Source organism: Nannospalax galili, unplaced genomic scaffold (assembly GCF_000622305.1).
Source record: "Nannospalax galili isolate Female #2095 unplaced genomic scaffold, S.galili_v1.0 scaffold381, whole genome shotgun sequence".
NCBI lineage: Eukaryota > Metazoa > Chordata > Mammalia > Rodentia > Spalacidae > Nannospalax > Nannospalax galili.
The window spans coordinates 1427297-1446879 of NW_008347312.1; the positions used below are offsets into that span (position 1 = coordinate 1427297).

The 19583-nt window shown below is 42.1% G+C and overlaps 1 protein-coding gene across 1 annotated transcript in view; it reads left to right on the forward strand.

The window, feature by feature from the left end:
- Cdr2 (cerebellar degeneration related protein 2) overlaps nucleotides 1–15416 on the forward strand; it is a 30951-nt gene extending 15535 nt beyond the window's left edge. The window contains exons 3-5 of the mRNA XM_008843826.3: nucleotides 11060–11208; nucleotides 11454–11618; nucleotides 13613–15416. Coding sequence (XP_008842048.1) covers nucleotides 11060–11208; nucleotides 11454–11618; nucleotides 13613–14471 — 1173 coding nt within the window. The 3' untranslated portion in view covers nucleotides 14472–15416. The remainder of the gene's footprint in view (nucleotides 1–11059; nucleotides 11209–11453; nucleotides 11619–13612) is intronic.
- Nucleotides 15417–19583: the final 4167 nt, after the last annotated feature.

The following is a 19583-nucleotide window of genomic DNA, read 5'->3' on the forward strand; positions in this document are numbered from 1 at the left end:
TGTGGAACTCCCTATGTAGTCTAGACTAGCCTCAAACTCACAGAAATCCTTCCTCTGCCTCCTGAGTGCTGAGATTAAAGGCTTGTGCTACCATGACAAGCCTTTTTTCTTTCTTTTTTTTTTTTTAAATTATTTTTAGCCAGGCCTGGTGGCACATGCCTTTAGCACTCAGGAGGCAGAGGCAGGCAGATCTTTGTGAGTTCAAGGCCAGCTTGGTCTATATAGTGAGTTCCAGGCCAACTGGGGCTACATGGAGACCCTGTCTCAAAAAAAACCAACAAAAGAAAGGAAGGAAAAAGAAAGAAAAAAAGAAAATTATTTTTAATTATGTGTATGTGTGTGAATGTTGATTTCTGGCATGAGTACAGGCCAGTAAAGGGCATCAGATCCCCTGGAGCTGGAGCCACAGGCAGTTGTGAGCCACCCAACATGGGTGCTGGGACTCAGGTCCCCTAGACAGGCAGCACATGCTCTGAACTACTGAGCCATTTCTCCAATCTGCTACATTTAACTTAGTGTGTGTGTGTGTGTGTGTGTGTGTGTGTGTGTGTTCACATATGTATATGAAAGTCAAGATAATTTTCAGGCATCACTTCTCTCCTACCATGTGGGTACCAGGGATAGAAAATAGAAACAGGTCCTCAGGCTGGTGGCAAGTGCTTTACCCACTGAGCCATCTTGCCAACCCTGAAGGTCTAACTTCTTGAGAATCAAGAGCAAGTTGGGTTTTTTGTTTTCATTTTTGTTTTCTGGTGCTGAATAGAAGAGGAAGGAGGGAAGAGAGAAGTGTGGAGGGTAATGAGATGTGGCACCATCTTCCCTGCAATCGTGGACATGGTCTGTAGCTATATGTTCTTACTGCCTTGCTGCTTGGACACCTGCACTTGCCTCCACAGCAGTTATACCTGCCTGGTTCAGGGTACCCGATTTTATAAGAATTCGTCCTTTCTTGGGAATTGGGGGTGGGGAGGTATGCATATGTGTGTGTGCACGTGCGTGTGTGCCTGTATGGAGGCCAGAGGTTAGTGTCAAGTATCTTCCTCTATTGCTTTCCACCTTTGTTGTTTGTTTGTTTTGTTTTTTAATATTTTATTATTTTCTTTTATGTGTATGTGTGTATTGCCTGCATATATGTAAGTGCACCCGGGTTGTTCAATGCATGTGGCGATCAGAGGAAGGTGTTGGATTCCCCTGGAACTGGACTTAAGCACAGTTATTAGCCACCATGTGGTTGCTGGGGAACCTGTGTCCTCTACAAGAGCAGCAGGTACTCATAACTGCTGAGCCATCTCTCCAGCTCCCTTTGTTTTGTTTTTTATTTGTATGAATGTTTTGCACACATATATGTAAATGCACCACGTGTGCAGTGCCCACCAAGGCCAGAAGAAGGTGTTGGATCCCCTGGAACTGAAATTACAGCTGATGGTAGCCGCCATGTGGGTGCTAGGACCTGAACCTGGGTCCTCTGCAAGAGCAGCCAGTGCTCTTGATCACTGAGCCAGTCTCCAGCCCCTCAGCCTTCATTTGGAAAAAAAAAAAAAAAAAAAAAAGTTTTGTTTTTTTTTTTAATGTGTATGAGTGTATTGCCTGCATGTAAGTGCACCCATGTTGTGCTGTGCCCATGGAGGTCAGAAGAGGGCTTTGGGTGCGTCTAGAACTGGAGTTACAGGTGGTGGGTAGCTGCCATATGGGTGCTAGGAATTGAACCCAGGTCCTCTGCAAGTACAAACAGTGCCTTTAACTGCCTCTCCAGCCCCCAGCCTTTTTTTTTTTTTTTTTGGCCTTTTTGAGACAGGGTCTCCTTGTAGCCCCAACTGGCCTGGATCTCACTGTGTAGACCAGGCTGGCCTTGAACTCACGTAGATCCATCTGCCTCTGCCTCTCACCGTTCATTTTTAACAAAGTCTTAGACACTGAACCTGAAGGTACAGATTTGGGCAAGCCGCTGGGATCCTCCAGTCTGTGCCTTCTTGTGGTGAGATTCCAGGTGTACACCACCATACCTAGCTTTTGTGTGGGTGCTGATGATCTGAGCTCATTCATGCTTATATAGCAAGCACTGTATCCATTGAGCCATGTCCCCAGCATTTTATGCTTCCTTACTACATTTATCAATATTGTATATGTTGCCAGGTGTGGTGGCGCACACCTTTAATCCACTTGGGAGGCAGAGGCAGAAGGGTCTCTGTGAGTTCAAGGCCAGCCTGGTCTACAAAGTGAGTTCTTGGCCAGTTGGGGCTGCAGGGAGACCCTGTCTCAAAAGCCAAAAAAATATATATCTATTGTATATGTTATACTTATTTCCTTGTTGATTCTATTCTTTCTCCTAATTTCCCATTATAACATTGAGGACTCGCTGTGTTTATTTGTGGTCTATCACATAGTAGGTAATTGATAAGTGCTTTTGAAATCAGTATCTTAAGAGAGAACAGTTGATAAAACTCTTTTTAAACTTAGAGGGTGTAGAAAGAGCCCTGCCCCTTATATTCAGAGATTCAGGTGTAAGCCCTCAATTTTATTTGCAAATAGCTAGAGAATTGAGATGTGTAAATCACCTCTCAGATCCTTTTGACTCCATTGTGAAATGGTGACATGCTTGCCCTACATTGGTACAGGGTGCTCTGAAAAGATGAGATCGTGGAAGTGATATGTTTGGGACGTACTTAATTATTACATCATTTATTTACCCATTTTTCAAAATATTTATAGTGAAAGAATCTTCTGAAAAAGATAAATCGTCTTGATTTACTCAAGAGTAGATCTTAAAAACCTGGCAAGCTAGGGCTAGGGAGATAGCTCAGTTGGTAAAGTGCGTGTCATGCAAACATGAGGACCTGAGTTTGGATCCCTAGCACCCACATAAAAGCCAAAGTGTGGTGATACACATCTGTAACCTCAGCACTAGGGGCACAGAGCCAGGCTGCTCCCTGACAGCTAGTCTATCATATCAGTGAGGTACTCAGGGAGAGACCCTGTTGGCCAAAATGAGATGGAAAGTGATAGGGGAAGACACCTGATGTCAAGCTCTGGTCTCCATATATACAAACACACACAAAGAACACTTGGCAGGATCTGTAGTATGACTACAGATGGCTTTTCATATTCCTCCACCCCTGTATTTTCTACGGGGGAAATATGTTCCTTTAATCAGGGAAAATATATTTTCCAAAAGGTAGTAAGAAAAATTTTCACTGTTGTTGAAGGTTATTTTGTTACTAAATTCAAAAGACTTGGCTGTATTCCCTGATTAAAGGATAATCCCCACTCTGCTGAGAAGCAAAATTTCCACTTCTTTCCTGCGTTCTTTAGAGGGGTTGTATGCGTCTCTGCATTCCAGGTCAGGCCTCCACAAGGTGCTCAGTGATCCTGCTGGCCTTTTCTTTTCCATTGGTTTTCCTCAGTCATAAGGGTGCCCTGTTTTGCATAATAAGACCCTTGTACCCACAGTTGAGGTGACAGTCTACAGAGTTCTAGACAGAAAGGCACAACCCAGAACATTTAGACTTTTACTGTTTTTCTCTGGGTGCACGCACATGCATGTGTATGGAAGTATACATGTTTGCACATGCATGTGGAAGTCAGGACAACCTCAGGTATCTTATCTCATGTGCCAGCTACATTTTTTTTTTCATGAACAGGGTCTCTTACTGATCTGGAATTTGCCAAATAGACTAGGTTGGCTGGGTGGCCAGCAAGTAAGTCCCAGAGATCTGTCTTCTCTTCAGCCTTGGAAATACAAGTGCTTACCACCATGTCTGGCTTTTTTTTAACATGAGTTCTAGGGATTGTTGAACTAAGGTCCTCGAGCTTGCAAGGCAGTATTTTACCAACTGAACTATCTCCCCGGTACCAGGTTATTGCTGTAAGTTGATGTTTTTGTCTACTTTGCTGCCACTCCCATGTCCCATTGTTTTGCTTGAACTGTTTCTTTTCCCCTTATTTAATATGGCAGTTAGATTCATTAGAGGTAGTGTACCAGATTTTGAATTGAGAAAATAAGAATCTTGTATGGTCTTTGAGGTGAATAGTAGAAAAACGTAACCTATTTCCTTCTATATTAAGAAAAAATACTGATTTAGAGACCAAGGATGAAAGCACAGAGTTCAGTGTCTGCCTTACATAAGTACTTGCTTAGAGATCTAATAATTTTTCTTTTAAGTTGCTAACCAGATTAGACTCGTTTGTAAGTTATCTACAACTGAGTCTTGGAGAGTGGCTGGCTTTTCTGATTAATTTTGGTTTAATATAATTAGATTAAGCTCCTACCATGTGAAAACAAGCTCCTTGCTATTCTCGGATTATCCACAAAGACAAGTCCTCTAAGGCTAAAATATCACAAGTTCTTAAATGGCTTCACTGTGATTTTTATCACAGCTTTTTATACATCGTACAAGAGGCACTTTCTGTAGTTTTTTTAGTGGGCCTATTTGCATATTGACTTATTTCTTGTATGTTGGCACAAGCCTAATTTGACAATTACTGGTTTTTTTTTTTTTTTTTTTTTTTTTTTTGGTGTTTTTGAGACAGGATCTCCTTGTAGTCCCAGCTGTCCTGGAACTCACTATGTAGACCAAGCTGGCCTTGAACTCACAAAGATCCACCTGCCTCTGCCTCCTAAGTGCTGGGATTAAAGGTGTGTGCCACCATGCCCAATAATTATATCTTTTAAAAGAGGCAACGGGCTGGAGAGATGGCTCAGTGGTTAAGAACACTGGTTGTTCTTGCAGAAGACCTGGGTTGGAATCCCAGCACCCACATGGCAGCTAACAACTGTCTGTAACTCCAGTCCCAGGGGATCCGACAGCCTCTTCTGACCTCCGCAGGCATTGCACAACATGGATACACTTACCTACATGCAGGCAATGCACGCATACACATAAAATAAAAATAATAAAATTTTTTTAAAAATAAAAGAGGCAACAATTTAGGACCCATGTAACTGTTGGTAGGTATTGTAAATATCTTCCTTCAGACTTCTGAGTGTGGTGTTGCTGCCATGGGAATAAACAGTCTAAATGGAAAAGGGGAAAATTAGTGGTTAAGAGGCTTTTTCCCAGAAGGTCTACAAAGCCTCTTACAAAAGCTTTCCAATGAAGTCTTTCTTGACATTCGTACTCTTGTGTTGTGGTGCTATGTATAGTAAGCTGTTGTAAACAGAGGTCTAGAAATTGACATTTAGCTAATAAATGTAGTAGTCCCTACTAAATGTTTGAGAAATGGGTTAGATGGAGGTACAAGAACTTCCTTCTCAGAAAGACGATGACAATAATGGGCAAATAGTTCAGTTGGTTACTGTGTTGTCTTGAACGGTGCTGCTTTATAGAGCAGGTGTTCTGAAGAGCTTAAATACTTTTATATTATGTGTATGACTGTTTTGCCTGTATGTAAGGGCACCACATGCATGCAGTGCCCATGGAGACCAGAAGAGGGCAGCAGATCTCCTGGAACTGGAGTTTCAGAGAGTTATTAGCCACCAGGTGGGTGCTGGGAACTAAACCCAGGTCCTGTGCAAGAGCAGCCAGTGCTCTTAACCACTGAGCCATCTCTCTAACCCTGAAAAGGCTTCTGAAGAGCTTATGTTTGAAATAGAGCCAAATATTGAAGAGAGAAATTCATAGTAATTCAGGCGTATATTAACATTAAAATAACAAGGTCTCATGGTACTCTTAAAAACTACCAAAAATTCAAATAGTAACAGATGTAAGCAATATATCAACATTTTGCAGCCCCTAGAGTATATGAAGATATTTATGATTTCTGTTTGTGATGAAGTCACAAATGCCTGATACTGTGGTTTCTTGTTTCCATTTGTAATTGAAGGAAATGCCAATTTTGCATTGGAAATTACCAAACTAGCTAGTCTTCCCCATCACAATCCACATACCCTCTAAATTCTGGACTAAGAGCTGCTGGATTAGATGGAGCCAGCCAGAAGAAGCACGTCCCAGGGCTGGAGAGATGGCTCAGGAGTAAGAGCATGTCTCCTGCCATTGCAGAAGAACCAAGTTTGGTTCCCAGCACCTATGTCAGGGGGCTCATAAATGCCTGTAACTGTAGCTCCACCGGGATCGGATGCTTCTGACCTCCACAGGTGCCTGCATTAACATTCATATACCCAAATTCAGACACATAAATCATTATATTATTATATATATGGATGTAATATATACATATATATATTAAGAGGCATATCCTGGGAGAGGGGAGGGTAGGATAAAGGCCTTAAAAGAGGGAGGTGCTTGCCATATGTGAGCATCTAAGGTAGAGGTATCTATTGAGTTTAAAAAGAGTCCATAGCTGACGCCCACCGGAAGCTAACAAAAACACTGAAGGTATGGTGGAGGAAATGCTGGAGTATGGTGGTGCTGAGGCTGTGAGGCTTCTCCTTAGGAGCTATGGCTTTGTTGAAATGAAAATTATCTCAAAAATAGAGAGATGAATACTTGAGTGAGGATGCCTTGAATTACTGGAAGATACTAAGGATGGGGACAGTATAGGTGAAGTAAGGTTTGCTCTGTGTTGGTAATTGTTGGAATGGGATAATGGGCATGAGAGCTTAATAAACTTGTTTTCTCAGCATTTATATGTTTGAAATTATCCATAATACTTTTAAAATATAGCAGGTAGGATTTAGTTATCTGTAAAAAGTCAAAATTTGAGTAGACTGAGAAAGTAATGAAGGAACACTCAAAATTAAGGTAATTTGTAATTTTAAGGAACTAATGGTTGTAAGAACATTAAAATACTATGGCAAAAGATGCTACATCAGACAATATAACCTAATTTTAGTGAATGGCGGCAACCAAGGGAAGGGAAGAGGAAATGGTAACTTAAATTTAGTTTGGGGCTAGAGTTACAGCTCAGATGGAAAGCCCTTGCCTAGAATGCAAGTGGTTCTGGACTCAGATCCCTTCAAAGGACACATGAGCACAGGTACTTCAGAGCTTATCTGATAAATGTTAAGAGAAAAAAGCTACTTGGGGTCAGGGGAGGGGGACTTTGAGGATTTTCCATGTCTACTATCTACATTTCTCTACTAAGTGTATGATTTGTGATCTATATGTACTAATAATCACCAAGGTTTTTGCCAAATTTGCAGAATCTTGGCTCACTGAATCAGCATTTGGGGTAGAAAGGATCCAGAGACCCTGCAGTTTTCCAAGTGCATCTTAGCTTTGCACATATATAAAATTTTTAAATGTAATACCTTTATCATATGTAAATGCATGGTGGATCCCCTTTAAGCAAGACCATTTTGGTTTTTTGGGTTTTGTTTTGTTTTGTTATGTGCATTAAGTGTTTTGCCTGGATGTATATAAGTGTACCACGTGCCCGGCACCCTCGGAGGCCAGAGTAGGTCATCAGATCTCTTGGAACTGGGGTTCAAGGCTATTGTTAACCCATGTAGATGCTGGGAACAAACCTGAGTTTTCTGCAAGAGCAGTCAGTGCTCTTAACCAGTGAGCCATCTCCAGCTCCAAGAAAGACAGTTTAACAGGAGCAAGACAATAGCCATTTCCAGGCCAGCTGAGGCTACATGTGGCTACAGGTCTACAAACACAAGAGAGTAAAACAAGCAAGTTTATTAACATGTGTTTTCATAGGCATACATCGGAGATACTGAAATGAGTAATTGTCTAAGAGGTGGCTTTGGAGTCCATCTTACACATCGTAAGAACAGGAAATTCTTAGAGTGACAAGACAGAGGAAAAGGACTTTCAGTCTCTAGGGGTGGCAACTTACCAGAAGGCAGAGAAGGGGCAGATAAAAACTAGTAGAGCTGTATAACATGGACTCCCCTGGTGCTGGCTCCTGGCCCAGAAGTTTAAAGTTGTACTCAGTGATTAACCTTCGTACTTCCTAATAGGTGGGGTAGACGGGGGCGGATGGACAGGGAGGGCAGAGAACTTCCCTGAATCTGCTTCCCAACCCTCTTCAGTAGTCCTTAGGCAAAGGTACATATTTTGAAGCCACATATTCTGGTCACATATATTTTAATCTTTATAGCCCCGTGAGGTACTGATGAGGAAACCTCAGAAAAAGTGCCAGTGGCAAGGCAGGACTTGAGTGCTGGCCCCCAAGCCTGTGTTCTGAGCTATGAAACCACTGCCTCCTCTATGACCTTGTCCTCGCTAAATGACTCCATTCATAAACTGGCTTTCTACATGCCTTCTATGAGGCAGATGTGCCTCATGTGGAGGATGTGTGACTGCCAGGCACTGGGCAGGAGTAGCTTCTATTTTAAATTAATTAGTGTGACTATACATTTGCCTTGTTTAAGGTTATTGTGAATTAATCCCAAAGCATACTTGGAACTTTTTACTTGATATAAAGTATAAAATATATGGGGGATTTTTTTTTTTTTTTTTTTTTTTTTTTTTTTAAAAAAAAAAAAAAAAAAAAAAAGAGGACGATAAATCTTTCACTGTGATATATCAAAATAAAAAAAAAAACGTGGAAGTCAGAGGATAACTTCCACCATTTGGGCTGTAGGAGTTGAAATCAGATAGCACATTCACCCACTGAGCCATCTTGTCAACCCTACCATATGCCTTCATTTGAGCCTAAGCCCTTTTTCTAATCCAGTATTCCTAGACAATTAAACACATTACTGTGGATGACAAGAAGCCACAGTGGCATCACTAGCTGGAGGACTTCCTCCTACAGGATTAAAGAGGCTTCCCATGGGAAGCTGAGGTGGTTGCTTGCCAAGGAACCAAGAGAAACTGAAGGGGGTTCAGACAGTGAAAAATAAACATAGGCTTTCATAGGCACTGTTTTTCGTGCTAATAACGCATTTAGTCATGCCCATTACCTGGCAGGTACTAACATGTCCACAACCTTCACCATTTCTAAACCCCAAAAATTCCACTAACCTAGATTTTTTTTTCCTGAAGTTTACCACAAATTCATTTGAAGCAGCTGATCTGAGGCTATTTATAATTTTCATACTTTTTTTGTGCAGAAATATGAACGCTTAATTACGAAGTGCTGGCCAGACAACACGTGGTGGGGGTATTATAAAAGCACAAGTTATGAATAATACCATGATTTGTTTGTTTGGGGAGTTTTCTATTGTTTTGTTGTTGTTAATTCAAAGACTTTTCCAGAACACTTTTGACCCCAAGAGATTCAGATGAAAAAGTTGAAGTTAAAGAAAGGTTAAGTGTTTATTCAACACATTGCCTCTGAGTTATATAAGTATATTTGAAAAGGGGCTGTATTATATCATTGAGTATCATTTAGCCCTGCTCTTTGAAAGAAGTCTGTTGAAAGCCAGCCATAGTGGTGCATACCTGTAATCCCAGCACTCAAGAGGCTGAGGCAGGAGGACCAAAAGTTCAAAGCCAATCTGGCCTGAGCTACATAGCAAACTTTATCTCAAAAAAATGCAGTTGGCCCTGAAAGTGTTTGAAGGGTTGCATATAATACCTTAAGTATTTTTAAAGTCAGGTCTTCAGTCTAAAGACATTTGATCACTGGAGATACTTCAAACCCTCATTCCCACTTTCTGGTTGTAGCCAGAGAAAAAAGGAATGTTTATTCGGGATATATGCTATGTTTTAGTGTGTTCAGGTGCAACTGAGTAAGGGCGGCAGCGGGGGGGGGGGGGGGGTCAGGTTACCTAGCTGGTACGGAGTTTTGGCTTTTTCCCCTCATCCTTGGTATTTAGAATGCAGCCTTTGCAACACCAGAATAAAAAACCTGGGAAGTTTCTCCCAAAAAACTACATAGCAAACTTTATCTCAAAAAAATGCAGTTGGCCCTGAAAGTGTTTGAAGGGTTGCATATAATACCTTAAGTATTTTTAAAGTCAGGTCTTCAGTCTAAAGACATTTGATCACTGGAGATACTTCAAACCCTCATTCCCACTTTCTGGTTGTAGCCAGAGAAAAAAGGAATGTTTATTCGGGATATATGCTATGTTTTAGTGTGTTCAGGTGCAACTGAGTAAGGGCGGCAGCGGGGGGGGGGGGGGTTCAGGTTACCTAGCTGGTACTGAGATTGTGCTTATTCCCCTCATCCTTGGTCTTTAGAATGCAGCCTTAGCAAGACCAGAATAAATAACCTGGTAAGTTTCTCACAAATAAGGATGAGAATAAGGATGATGAGGATTATGTTATCATAGTATAAAAACAAGGAGGCTTTGCTGGGCATGGTGGTGCACAACTTTAATCCTAGCGCTTGGACAGAGGGAGATGGAGCTCTGTGAGCTCCATGACAGCCTGGTCCACATAGAGAGTTCCAGGCCAGCTGGAGTTCCAGAGGGATCCAAAAAACAAAAACCAAACAAAATAGATGTTTTGATTGTATATTAAAGTATCTGGTGAAATTAATGTATTTTTTCACTAATTTTTGTCTGGAATGCCTCACTTAGAAAAAATTTAATTTTTTACAAGTGAAAACCATCTAAAGTCGTACATTTCATGATTTTTTCTTTTTTTCCTGAAAAATACACTGTTGTTTAAACTTTCGTGTTTTCCAAGCCTTTCTTCTTGAGGATTATCATATCTTGCTTTGAATATTAATTTTATGCATATGCTTTATAAAATTAGACTAGTCTCATGGTACACAGGAGTTTTGGAAAGGGAACTAACTAAGCATCAAGGTTACCTTGTGCTTGTTTCCTGTTAAGACAGGTAACTTCATGGGGTTTAAAAGGTATCGTGATATAACGAAAAGTACTTGTTTGGTCTTTGTTCCTGTTTCCTGGCCTAGAACTCCTAAAACCCTTAGTTTCCTGAGTAATATGATGAGAAATGACCAGAGGGACCAACCATATGATTATAGAGAGTTTCAGCAGCCAGCCTGGAGGGGGCAGGAGATCAAGTTCAGTCAGGGGTATAGGCATAGTACAGCGTTTTGACAAAGAACTAAAACGAGGGTAGGAGCTTCTGGGCTGAGAAACATCACCGTGCAAGGAGGGTGCAAAGCCCAGAGATGAAGCTCTGCAGCCCTTACCCAGCACTAGTTGGAACTGGAGGACCAGAGAATCGGTATTGACGCATGCAGGTTATCTTATCTGTTTCTGTCACCTGATCACACTCTTCTTTTATAGTATCTGACGAAGCAGGTGGACCTTCTACGGCAAATGAATGAACAGCATGCAAAAGTTTATGAGCAGTTAGATGTCACAGCAAGAGAGCTGGAAGAAACCAATCAGAAACTAGTTGCTGACAGCAAGGCCTCGCAACAAAAAATTCTGAGGTAAAATTTCTAGACTTTATCAAGGACAGCCTACAAGGGAGTTACTTAGTGTAATTTGGAATAAAATGTGCCTGTTTGGGTTTGGACAGTATAGGGTAAGGTTTAATTCCTTTTGAAGAATGGAGATATATTAAGTCCTTTCCAATTAAGAAAGCCCAGTTTGAGTGGCTCACAACTAATCACCCTTCAGTGGTTTTGCCCTTAATTTAATATGACAAGTAGCAGTTGGCTTCTGTCCTTCACAGCTTGACGGAAACAATTGAATTACTACAAACCAACATTGATCACCTCCAGAGCCAAGTGGAGGAGCTGAAATCATCCAGCCAAGAAAGAGGGAGGCAGAAGGCATGTGACCAAGAGAAACCAGCACCCAGCTTCCCCTGTCTGAAAGAGCTGTACGACCTCCGCCAGTAAGAGCCTGCCTTGGGATTTGCACACTGGGAATAGCCCGTGTCATTGACCACTCTGGATCACAGCAGACTGAAAGTACCATTTAAAGGAGCACCAGGTGCCTGCTAGAGCACCAGTGGTTTGAACACAGCTACTTGAGTATATTATTGAGAGCTGGGTGTGGTGGTGCATACCTTTAATCCCAGCACTTAGAAGGCAAAGGCAAGCAGATCTCTGTGAGCTCCATGCCAGCCTGCCTGGTCTACATAGTTCTAGGCCTGCTAGGGCTACAAAGTGAGATGCTGTCTCAATAACAGTTCATGGATGTCAGTAATTCTGTGAAAATGCCTTTTCATTGCTTTTAAAGTATAGATTTGAAGGTTGTATTTCACATTAGGATGAAGGAAAAATTGGAAATTTCAATAGAACAAAAATCCAGGCAAACAGAATTGCTTTTAACTAAAGGTTTCTTTATAGTTTAGAGGTAATGAATTTGAATATTTAACAAATACTAAATGCCTGTTACACTGCAGTTGATAATGACAGACATCAGGAACCAAAATAGACATGATCTGTGTGCTCATGATCTTTCATTCTAATAGAGAGGCAGCTACGCAGTAGCCAAGAAATAAATATGCACAAGCTGCCTGGGACTGAACAGGAGACACCAGTTGGTGGTTCTCATCCTTGGCTTTTAGATTGAGTTTTTAGACCAGGGTTTCATGTAGCTCAGCAGATCAAACTCCTTATCTTCCTACCTCTACCTCCCAAGTTCTAAGATGTAGTATGTTACCCTGGAACTATGAAGATTTTCTTTCTTTAAAAAAGATTTTATTTAAAAGAAAAAAAAGATTTTATTGTATGTATACATGTCTGTGTGAGTGTATGCCATGTGTGTGCAGGGTGCCCCTGGGTGTAGAAGAGGGTGTTGGATTCTCTGGAGCTGGAATGATTGTAAGCTGCCTGATATGGGTACTAGGAACCGAACTTGAGCTCTCTTAGAAGAGCAGCAAGTGTTCTTAACCACTGAGCCATCTCTCCAGCTCCTGAAGATTTTCAAAGTACAAATGCATTTCCTCACACTTCAGTCAGAATTTCGATTTAGATGTGAACCTAAAGGTGTGCAGGTGATTCTGTGTATTCCAGCTAAATGTCCTAACAGCACAGTCCTTAACCCTGGCTCCATATTATAAATCACTTGGAGAATATTTTAAACCCTCAGGTCCAAGTAGCAGACAAATGAGGTCAGAATCAGTGGTGTGAGTGCCAGGTTTTGGGGGTTGGTATTGTTTTATTTTGTTTTTTTTTTTATTATTTTTATTTTATGTGTATGAGTGCATTCTCTGCATGTATGTAAGTGCACCTGTGTTGTACAGTGCCCAGAGGCCAGAAGAAGGCATTGAATCCCCTGGAACTGGAATTATGGATGGTTGTTAGCTGCCATGTGGGTATTGGGAATTGAACCTAAGTCCTCTGCAAGAGCTGTCAGTGCTCTTAAACATTGGGCCATCTTTCCAACCCTAGGTACCAGGTTTTTAAGAGCACCCATTTGATTCTGTCTGCAACTAGAGGTGAGAACCTCAGGGCCAGTGTATTTCCTAGTAAGCAGCCATTATTCTGCTGGTGTTTTGGAGTGGATTTTCTGTAGTACTTTTTCTTTTTGAGACAGGATCTCCCTGTAGATCAGGCTGACCTCAGTCTCACAGAGATCTGCCAGCTTCTGCCTCCTGAATGCAAGAATTAAAGGTGTGTGCCACCATGCCCAGTTCCTGTAGTGCTTTTAAATTGGGGAAAAAAAACTGGTTGCAGAAACTGTTTGCTTTCAAGTATTTGCCAGGCTCATACAGTTTCATTTCAACTACTGCTATAGTGTGGAATAGGCAAAAAAAAAAAAAAAAAGCAAAAAACCCAAACAGTGTCACAACTCCTTTGAAAGATTCAGTTGAAAAACCTCAACAGCCTCCTTTGCATTCTCAGTTGACCTTTATATATTGTTTCCATATTTCCCCCACAGACATTTTGTATATGACCATGTGTTCGCTGAGAAGATCACATCCTTGCAAAGCCAACAAAGTCCTGAAGAAGAAGAAAATGAGCATCTGAAGAAGACAGTGACGATGCTACAGGCCCAGCTGAGCCTGGAGAAGCAGAAGCGGCTGAGCATGGAGGAGGAATATGAGCTGGTGCTGAAGGAGAACAGCGAACTGGAACAGCAGCTGGGGGCCACCGGTGCTTTCCAGACCCGGGCTCTGGAGCTGGAGACCGAGGTGGCCAAGATGAGGCAGATGCTGCAGGCAGATCATCCTTTTGTGAATGGTGTTGAGAAGCTGGTGCCGGATTCTCTGTTTGTCCCTTTCAAGGAATCTGGCCAGAGCCTGCTGGAGGAGATGTTCCTGGTGGTGCCGGAAACACATAGAAAGCCACTCAAGCGCAGCAGCAGCGAGACAGTACTCAGCAGCTTGGCAGGAGGTGACATCGTGAAGGGCCACGAGGAGACCTGCATCAGGAGGGCTAAGGCTGTGAAGCAGCGCGGCATCTCCCTTCTGCATGAGGTGGACACACAGTACAGTGCTCTGAAGGTCAAGTATGAAGAGCTGCTGAAGAAGTGCCAGCAGGAGCAGGACTCCCTCTCACACAAGGCTGTGCAGACCTCCAGACTGCTGACCAGGGACCTGACAGGACTGGTCACCCAATCTGAGGCTGGGGCCAGTGGCTGGGAACCCATCACTCCAGAGCCCATCAGTTCTCCCACCGCTACCACACCTCCAGAGTACAAAGCACTGTTTAAGGAGATCTTTAGTTGCATCAAGAAAACTAAGCAGGAAATAGATGAACAGAGAACAAAATACCGATCTCTCTCCTCCTATTCTTAATCAGACCTCCAGTTCTACTAATGTGCTTGTTTCCTCTCACCTTCCCCACCCAGACACATACGCACAGACTCCAAAGCTTGATGTTGCTAATGACATTTGCTTCACTGCTTTGCTTATCTGACAATGCAGGAAAGGAGGTGGCTACTAGTGTTGACCCTGCAGTCCAGTTCCATTTACACTCCCTAGGAAATCCCATGACAGACTGGCCTTTTGCTGGCGCACTGATTAGGCTGATACTTGGGAAAGCCCCAGAACCAGTGGAGGATCCGTGCTAAGGGGCAGAGCTGGAACAGAGCTAAGGCAGTTCCTATCGCTTCCTTACTCAGCTTCTCAAACTGCATAGGACTTCAAGGGCGCCAGATGGACACATCTTCGCAAACACTGTTGGATACTGTGAATTCATTTGAAGAATGTTGAAAGCAGGAGTCTAATCCAAAATAGGTTATGTTAATGGGTCCCCTAAACCCTTGAGTTTTGTTGTATCTGCTGCCAGTTGAACCGCTGACTGACAGGTAATCCTAAAATACCCAAATTCAACCAAATACCGTTGAAATGGCAGGGTGTGTTTCCCAGAGGGCTTCCCATCATTCAGATGTTTTACTGAAGGCAGCCCCTTTGGAGAGGTGGCTATGTAATCTTAAATTCCATTTTCAAATGTAAACTAAAGGAAGACCAAATCCCTTCCTCCTAGGTGTACTTGAGCTGGCCACTTGCCAGCCACAAGCTGTTCCTACTCAGCTCTTAACATTCCTAGAAATGTTTTTAACTTAAATTCCTATCTTCTACTTTATTAGGCAGTATTTATGTTCTGACCATAGAAATAGACTCTTCCTCTTGCTAGCATACTTTTTATTTAAAACTATTTAAGAGAACCATGGTTCTGATTGTTGTATATAGTTTTCTAAAAGCCAAATAAAGCTACCTATGAACATTAGCAAATGTGTCTGCTGCCTGACTTTTCAAGCTTATGCCATTTTACAGCTGAAACCAACTGCCTTTTTCCCAATAGCTGTCTCTAAGGAAATTTGTAAATTATTTCCTCCTATCCCCCTTTTAAAAAGATATTTTTATGTATATGAGTATATTGCCTACATGGATATAAGTGCACCTGTGTCATGCAGTGACTGTGGAAGTCAGAAGAGGGTGTCAGATCCCCTAGAAATGGAGTTACAGACGGTTGTTAGCTACCATATAGGTGTGGGAATTGAACCTGGGTCTTCTGCAAGAGCAGCCAGTGCTCTTAAACACTAAGCCATCTCTCTAGCCTGCTGTTCTTTAGTTTTCTTGAGACAGGGTTTCCTTGTAGCCCTGGCTGACCTGGAATTTGCTGTGTAGACCATGCTGGCCTCCAACTCACAGAGATCTTCCTGCCTCTGCCCCCTGAGTGCTGAGATCAAAGGCCTGTGCCACCACACCCAGCTCCCCCATTTTCTTTCTATTTATTTATTTATTTATTTATTTATTTATTTATTTATTTGTCTTTTTGAGACAGGGTCTCCCTCCTTGAACTCACAGAGATCCCCCTGCCTCTGCCTCCAGAGTGCTGGGATTAAAGGCATGCGCCACCATGCCCAGCCCCCTTTTTCTTTTAAACAAGACATCCTTGGGATTGTTTAACACAAATTCTGCCCGTGTTGCTAAATATTAAAATTATTATATGACTGGAAACACTTCCACAATTTTCACTATTTCAGAAATGTCTGATTTGGTCCTGATTTCATAGCATTTAACTAGTTGATTCCTAAAGTATCTAATCAGTTAATCATGAAGAAAAAAATGTCAAAATTTTTTTAATATTAGACTGGAGCAAAGGCTCAGTGGACAAAGTGCTGAGTGTGCCAGTCTGTGGACCTGTAAAAGGTTTGCAGCATAAATCCCAGCTCTGGGGAGGGAGAGACCAACAGATCCCAAGGACTCACTGGCTCTAGCCAGTCAGTTAGTTCTGCGTTCATTGACAGTCCGTCTCAAAAACACTGATTGATGGGGTTTGGAGAGATGGCTCAGCGGTTAAGAACACTGGTGGTTCTTGCAGAAGACCCAGGTTTGAATCCCAGCACCCACATGGCAGCTAACAGCTGTCCGTAACTCCAGCCCCAGGGGATCCGACAGCCTCTTCTGACCTCCATGGGCATTGCAAGACACAGGTGCAGGCAATACACACATGCACATAAAAATAATTTTAAAATATTAAAAACTCTGATCAAGACTGTTCATTCAACCTGTGGCCCACATACTTGCACCTGGCTGAGTGCACCCCAACACACAAACACAGCCAATACTCAAGTAACTATTGATTCTAAATTAGATTTGCCTTTGACTTAATTCCTAAAAATAAGTAAAATTGGGGGCCATAAGATGGCTTAATGGGTAAAGGGTCTAAGTTCAGTCCCCAGAACCCACATGGTGGAAGAGAACTAACTCCCCCAAGTTGTCCTCTGATTTCCCACACTGATGGCACTCACACACATACACACTTAATAAATGTACAAATAAAATTTTAATTTCAATTTTTGTTTTTGTTTTTTGAGATAGGATCTTACTATGTAGCCCTGACTGGCCTATGACTCAAATTGTAGAGCAGACTGGCCTTGAACTTGTGGCAGTTCTACCTCAGCCTCTCTAGTACTGGAACATTGATCTATACACATTACCCCGTATACCTATCCTTGTGTTTGTGGTGAGGACACTTAAAATCTACTCCTTTAGCAATTTAGCATTGTTATACTAACTAAAGTAATGTTATAAAACAGAACTCTCAAACCTCCTTTCTCACTGCAATTTAAATGTTTTGACCAGTATCCCCTAATATTCCCCACCCGTTAGTCACTATTCTCTACTTAAATGAACTCAAAGTTTTTAAGTTCCATATAAGGGAGATTACACAGTAGTTGCCTTTCAGTGCCTTGTATTTCACTTCATGTCTTCCAGGTCATCAGGAAATAAGCCAAGCACTTCTTGCCTTATTTGAGGCTGAATACATTGTTCATTGTGTATACATACATTTAAAAACTCCAAAATCCATCCATTCGTTAATGGACTTTTTTTTTTTTTTTTTTTTTTTTTTTTTTTTTTTTTTTTAACAGGGGTCTCCCTGTAGCCCCAGCTGTCCTGGAACTTACTATGTAGACCTGGCTGGCCTTGAACTCACAGAGATCCACCTGCCTCTGCCTCCCAAGTGCTGGGGCTACAGATGTGCACCACCACACCTGGCTGTTAATGGACTTTTTAAAAAAGTTTTATTTTATGTGTACGCGTGTATTGCCTGCATGTAGGTAAGTGCCCCTGTGTCATGCAATGCCCAATGCCCGCGGAGGTCAAAAGAGGCTGTCGGATCCCCTGGAACTGGAGTTACGGACAGTTGTTAGCTGCCATGTAGGTGCTGGGATTCGAACCCAGGTCTTCTGCAAGAACAACTAGTGTTCTTAACCACTGAGCCATCTCTTCAGCCAACTGTTAATGGACTCAAGTTGATTCCCTATCTTGGGTAACTGGCAAATTATGCAAGTTAGCATGGGAGTACAGATCTGTTTTGACATACTGATTTTTTTCCTTAGGTATGTATCCAGTATGTACTATTAGGTCCCATTTTACCTTTATCCGGAATCTCCATACTGGTTTCCACAATGCTGTACTCCTTCACATTCCCACCAGCAATGTGCAACGGTTCCATCTCTCTACACCCTTTTTGTTGTTACATTTTTCTTTTTTGAGACAAGGTCTTGTAATTCTGTCAGCCTCTTTAGTCCGTGAATTACAGGTATGCATCACTCTGCCTGGAATTCTCAGCTTTTTGCCAGCAGGTTCCCAGCAGGTTTAAAGTGCTATTTCACTGTGGCTCTGATTTGCATTTCATGGATAACTAGTGATGTTATGGTAAGTACCTTTTCATATACCTGTTGGCCACTTTTAGGCCTTTTTTTTGAGAAGTATTTAGGTCTTTTACTTTTTCTTTTATGCAAGTCTGTATGTGGATATGTGTATGTGCATATGCAATGTGGGTGCTCACAGAGGCTAATAGATTCCCTCAGAGCTGGAGCTACAGTAAGCCACCGGATATATAGGCACTGGGAATCAAACTCGAGTCCTCTGGAAAAGATGTTTTTTTAATATTATTATTATTTTATGTGTATGAGTGTATTGCCTACATGTATGTGAGTGCACCGTGTCGTGCAGGGCCTCGGAGGTCAGAAGAGGACTTCGGATTCCCCTGAAACTGGAGTTAAGGATTGTTTGTAGCCACCATGTGGGTGCTGGGAATTGAACCCAGGTCCTCTGCAAGAGCAATCAGTGCTCTTAATTGCTGAGCCATCTCTCCAGCCCAGTATGTTATTTTTTAATATATGTATTTTATTTTTATTTTGTGTGTATTCATGTATTCCCTGCATGTAGGTAAGTGTACCCGTGCCGTGAAATGCCCTCAGAGGTCAGAACAGACTGTCAGATCCCTGGGACTGGAGTTACAGACAGTTGTTAGCTGCCATGTGGGTACTGGGATTCCAACCCAGGTCTTCTGCAAGAACAACCAGTGTTCTAAACCACTGAGCCATCTCTCCAGCCTATACTATGTATTTTTATATTTATAATTTTTATTTGACACACATGAGAGCACCCACATCATGCAATGCCCACAGAAGTCAAAAGAGGGTGTCAGTCCCCTGGAACTGTGTTAGCCATTATGTGGGTGCTGGGATTTGAACCCGGGTCTTCTACAAGAGCAGTCAGTGATCTTAACCACTTAGCCATCTCTCCAGCCCAGAAGTATATTATTGTACTATAGCTCTGTGAAGTTTCTGCTGAGAACCCAACAGTCTTCCTTTTACTATGCTTAGATCCATTCTTTTGGTTTTGAGACAGTCTCACTACATAGCCCTAGTTGGCCTGGAACTTGCTATATAGACCAAGCTGGCCTCAAACTGAGAGATACAATTGCCTCTGCCTCCTGAGTGCTGAGATTAAAGGTGTGAGTCACCGTGCCCAGTCCCCAGTCTTTGGCTTTTGACAGATTAACAGTATGCCTTTCAATCTTGTTTGGACTGGGAACTTTGTAGCTAGATTTTTTTTCTTTTCTTTTCGAGATGGGGTTGGACCTGGAACTATGTAGACCAGGCTGAT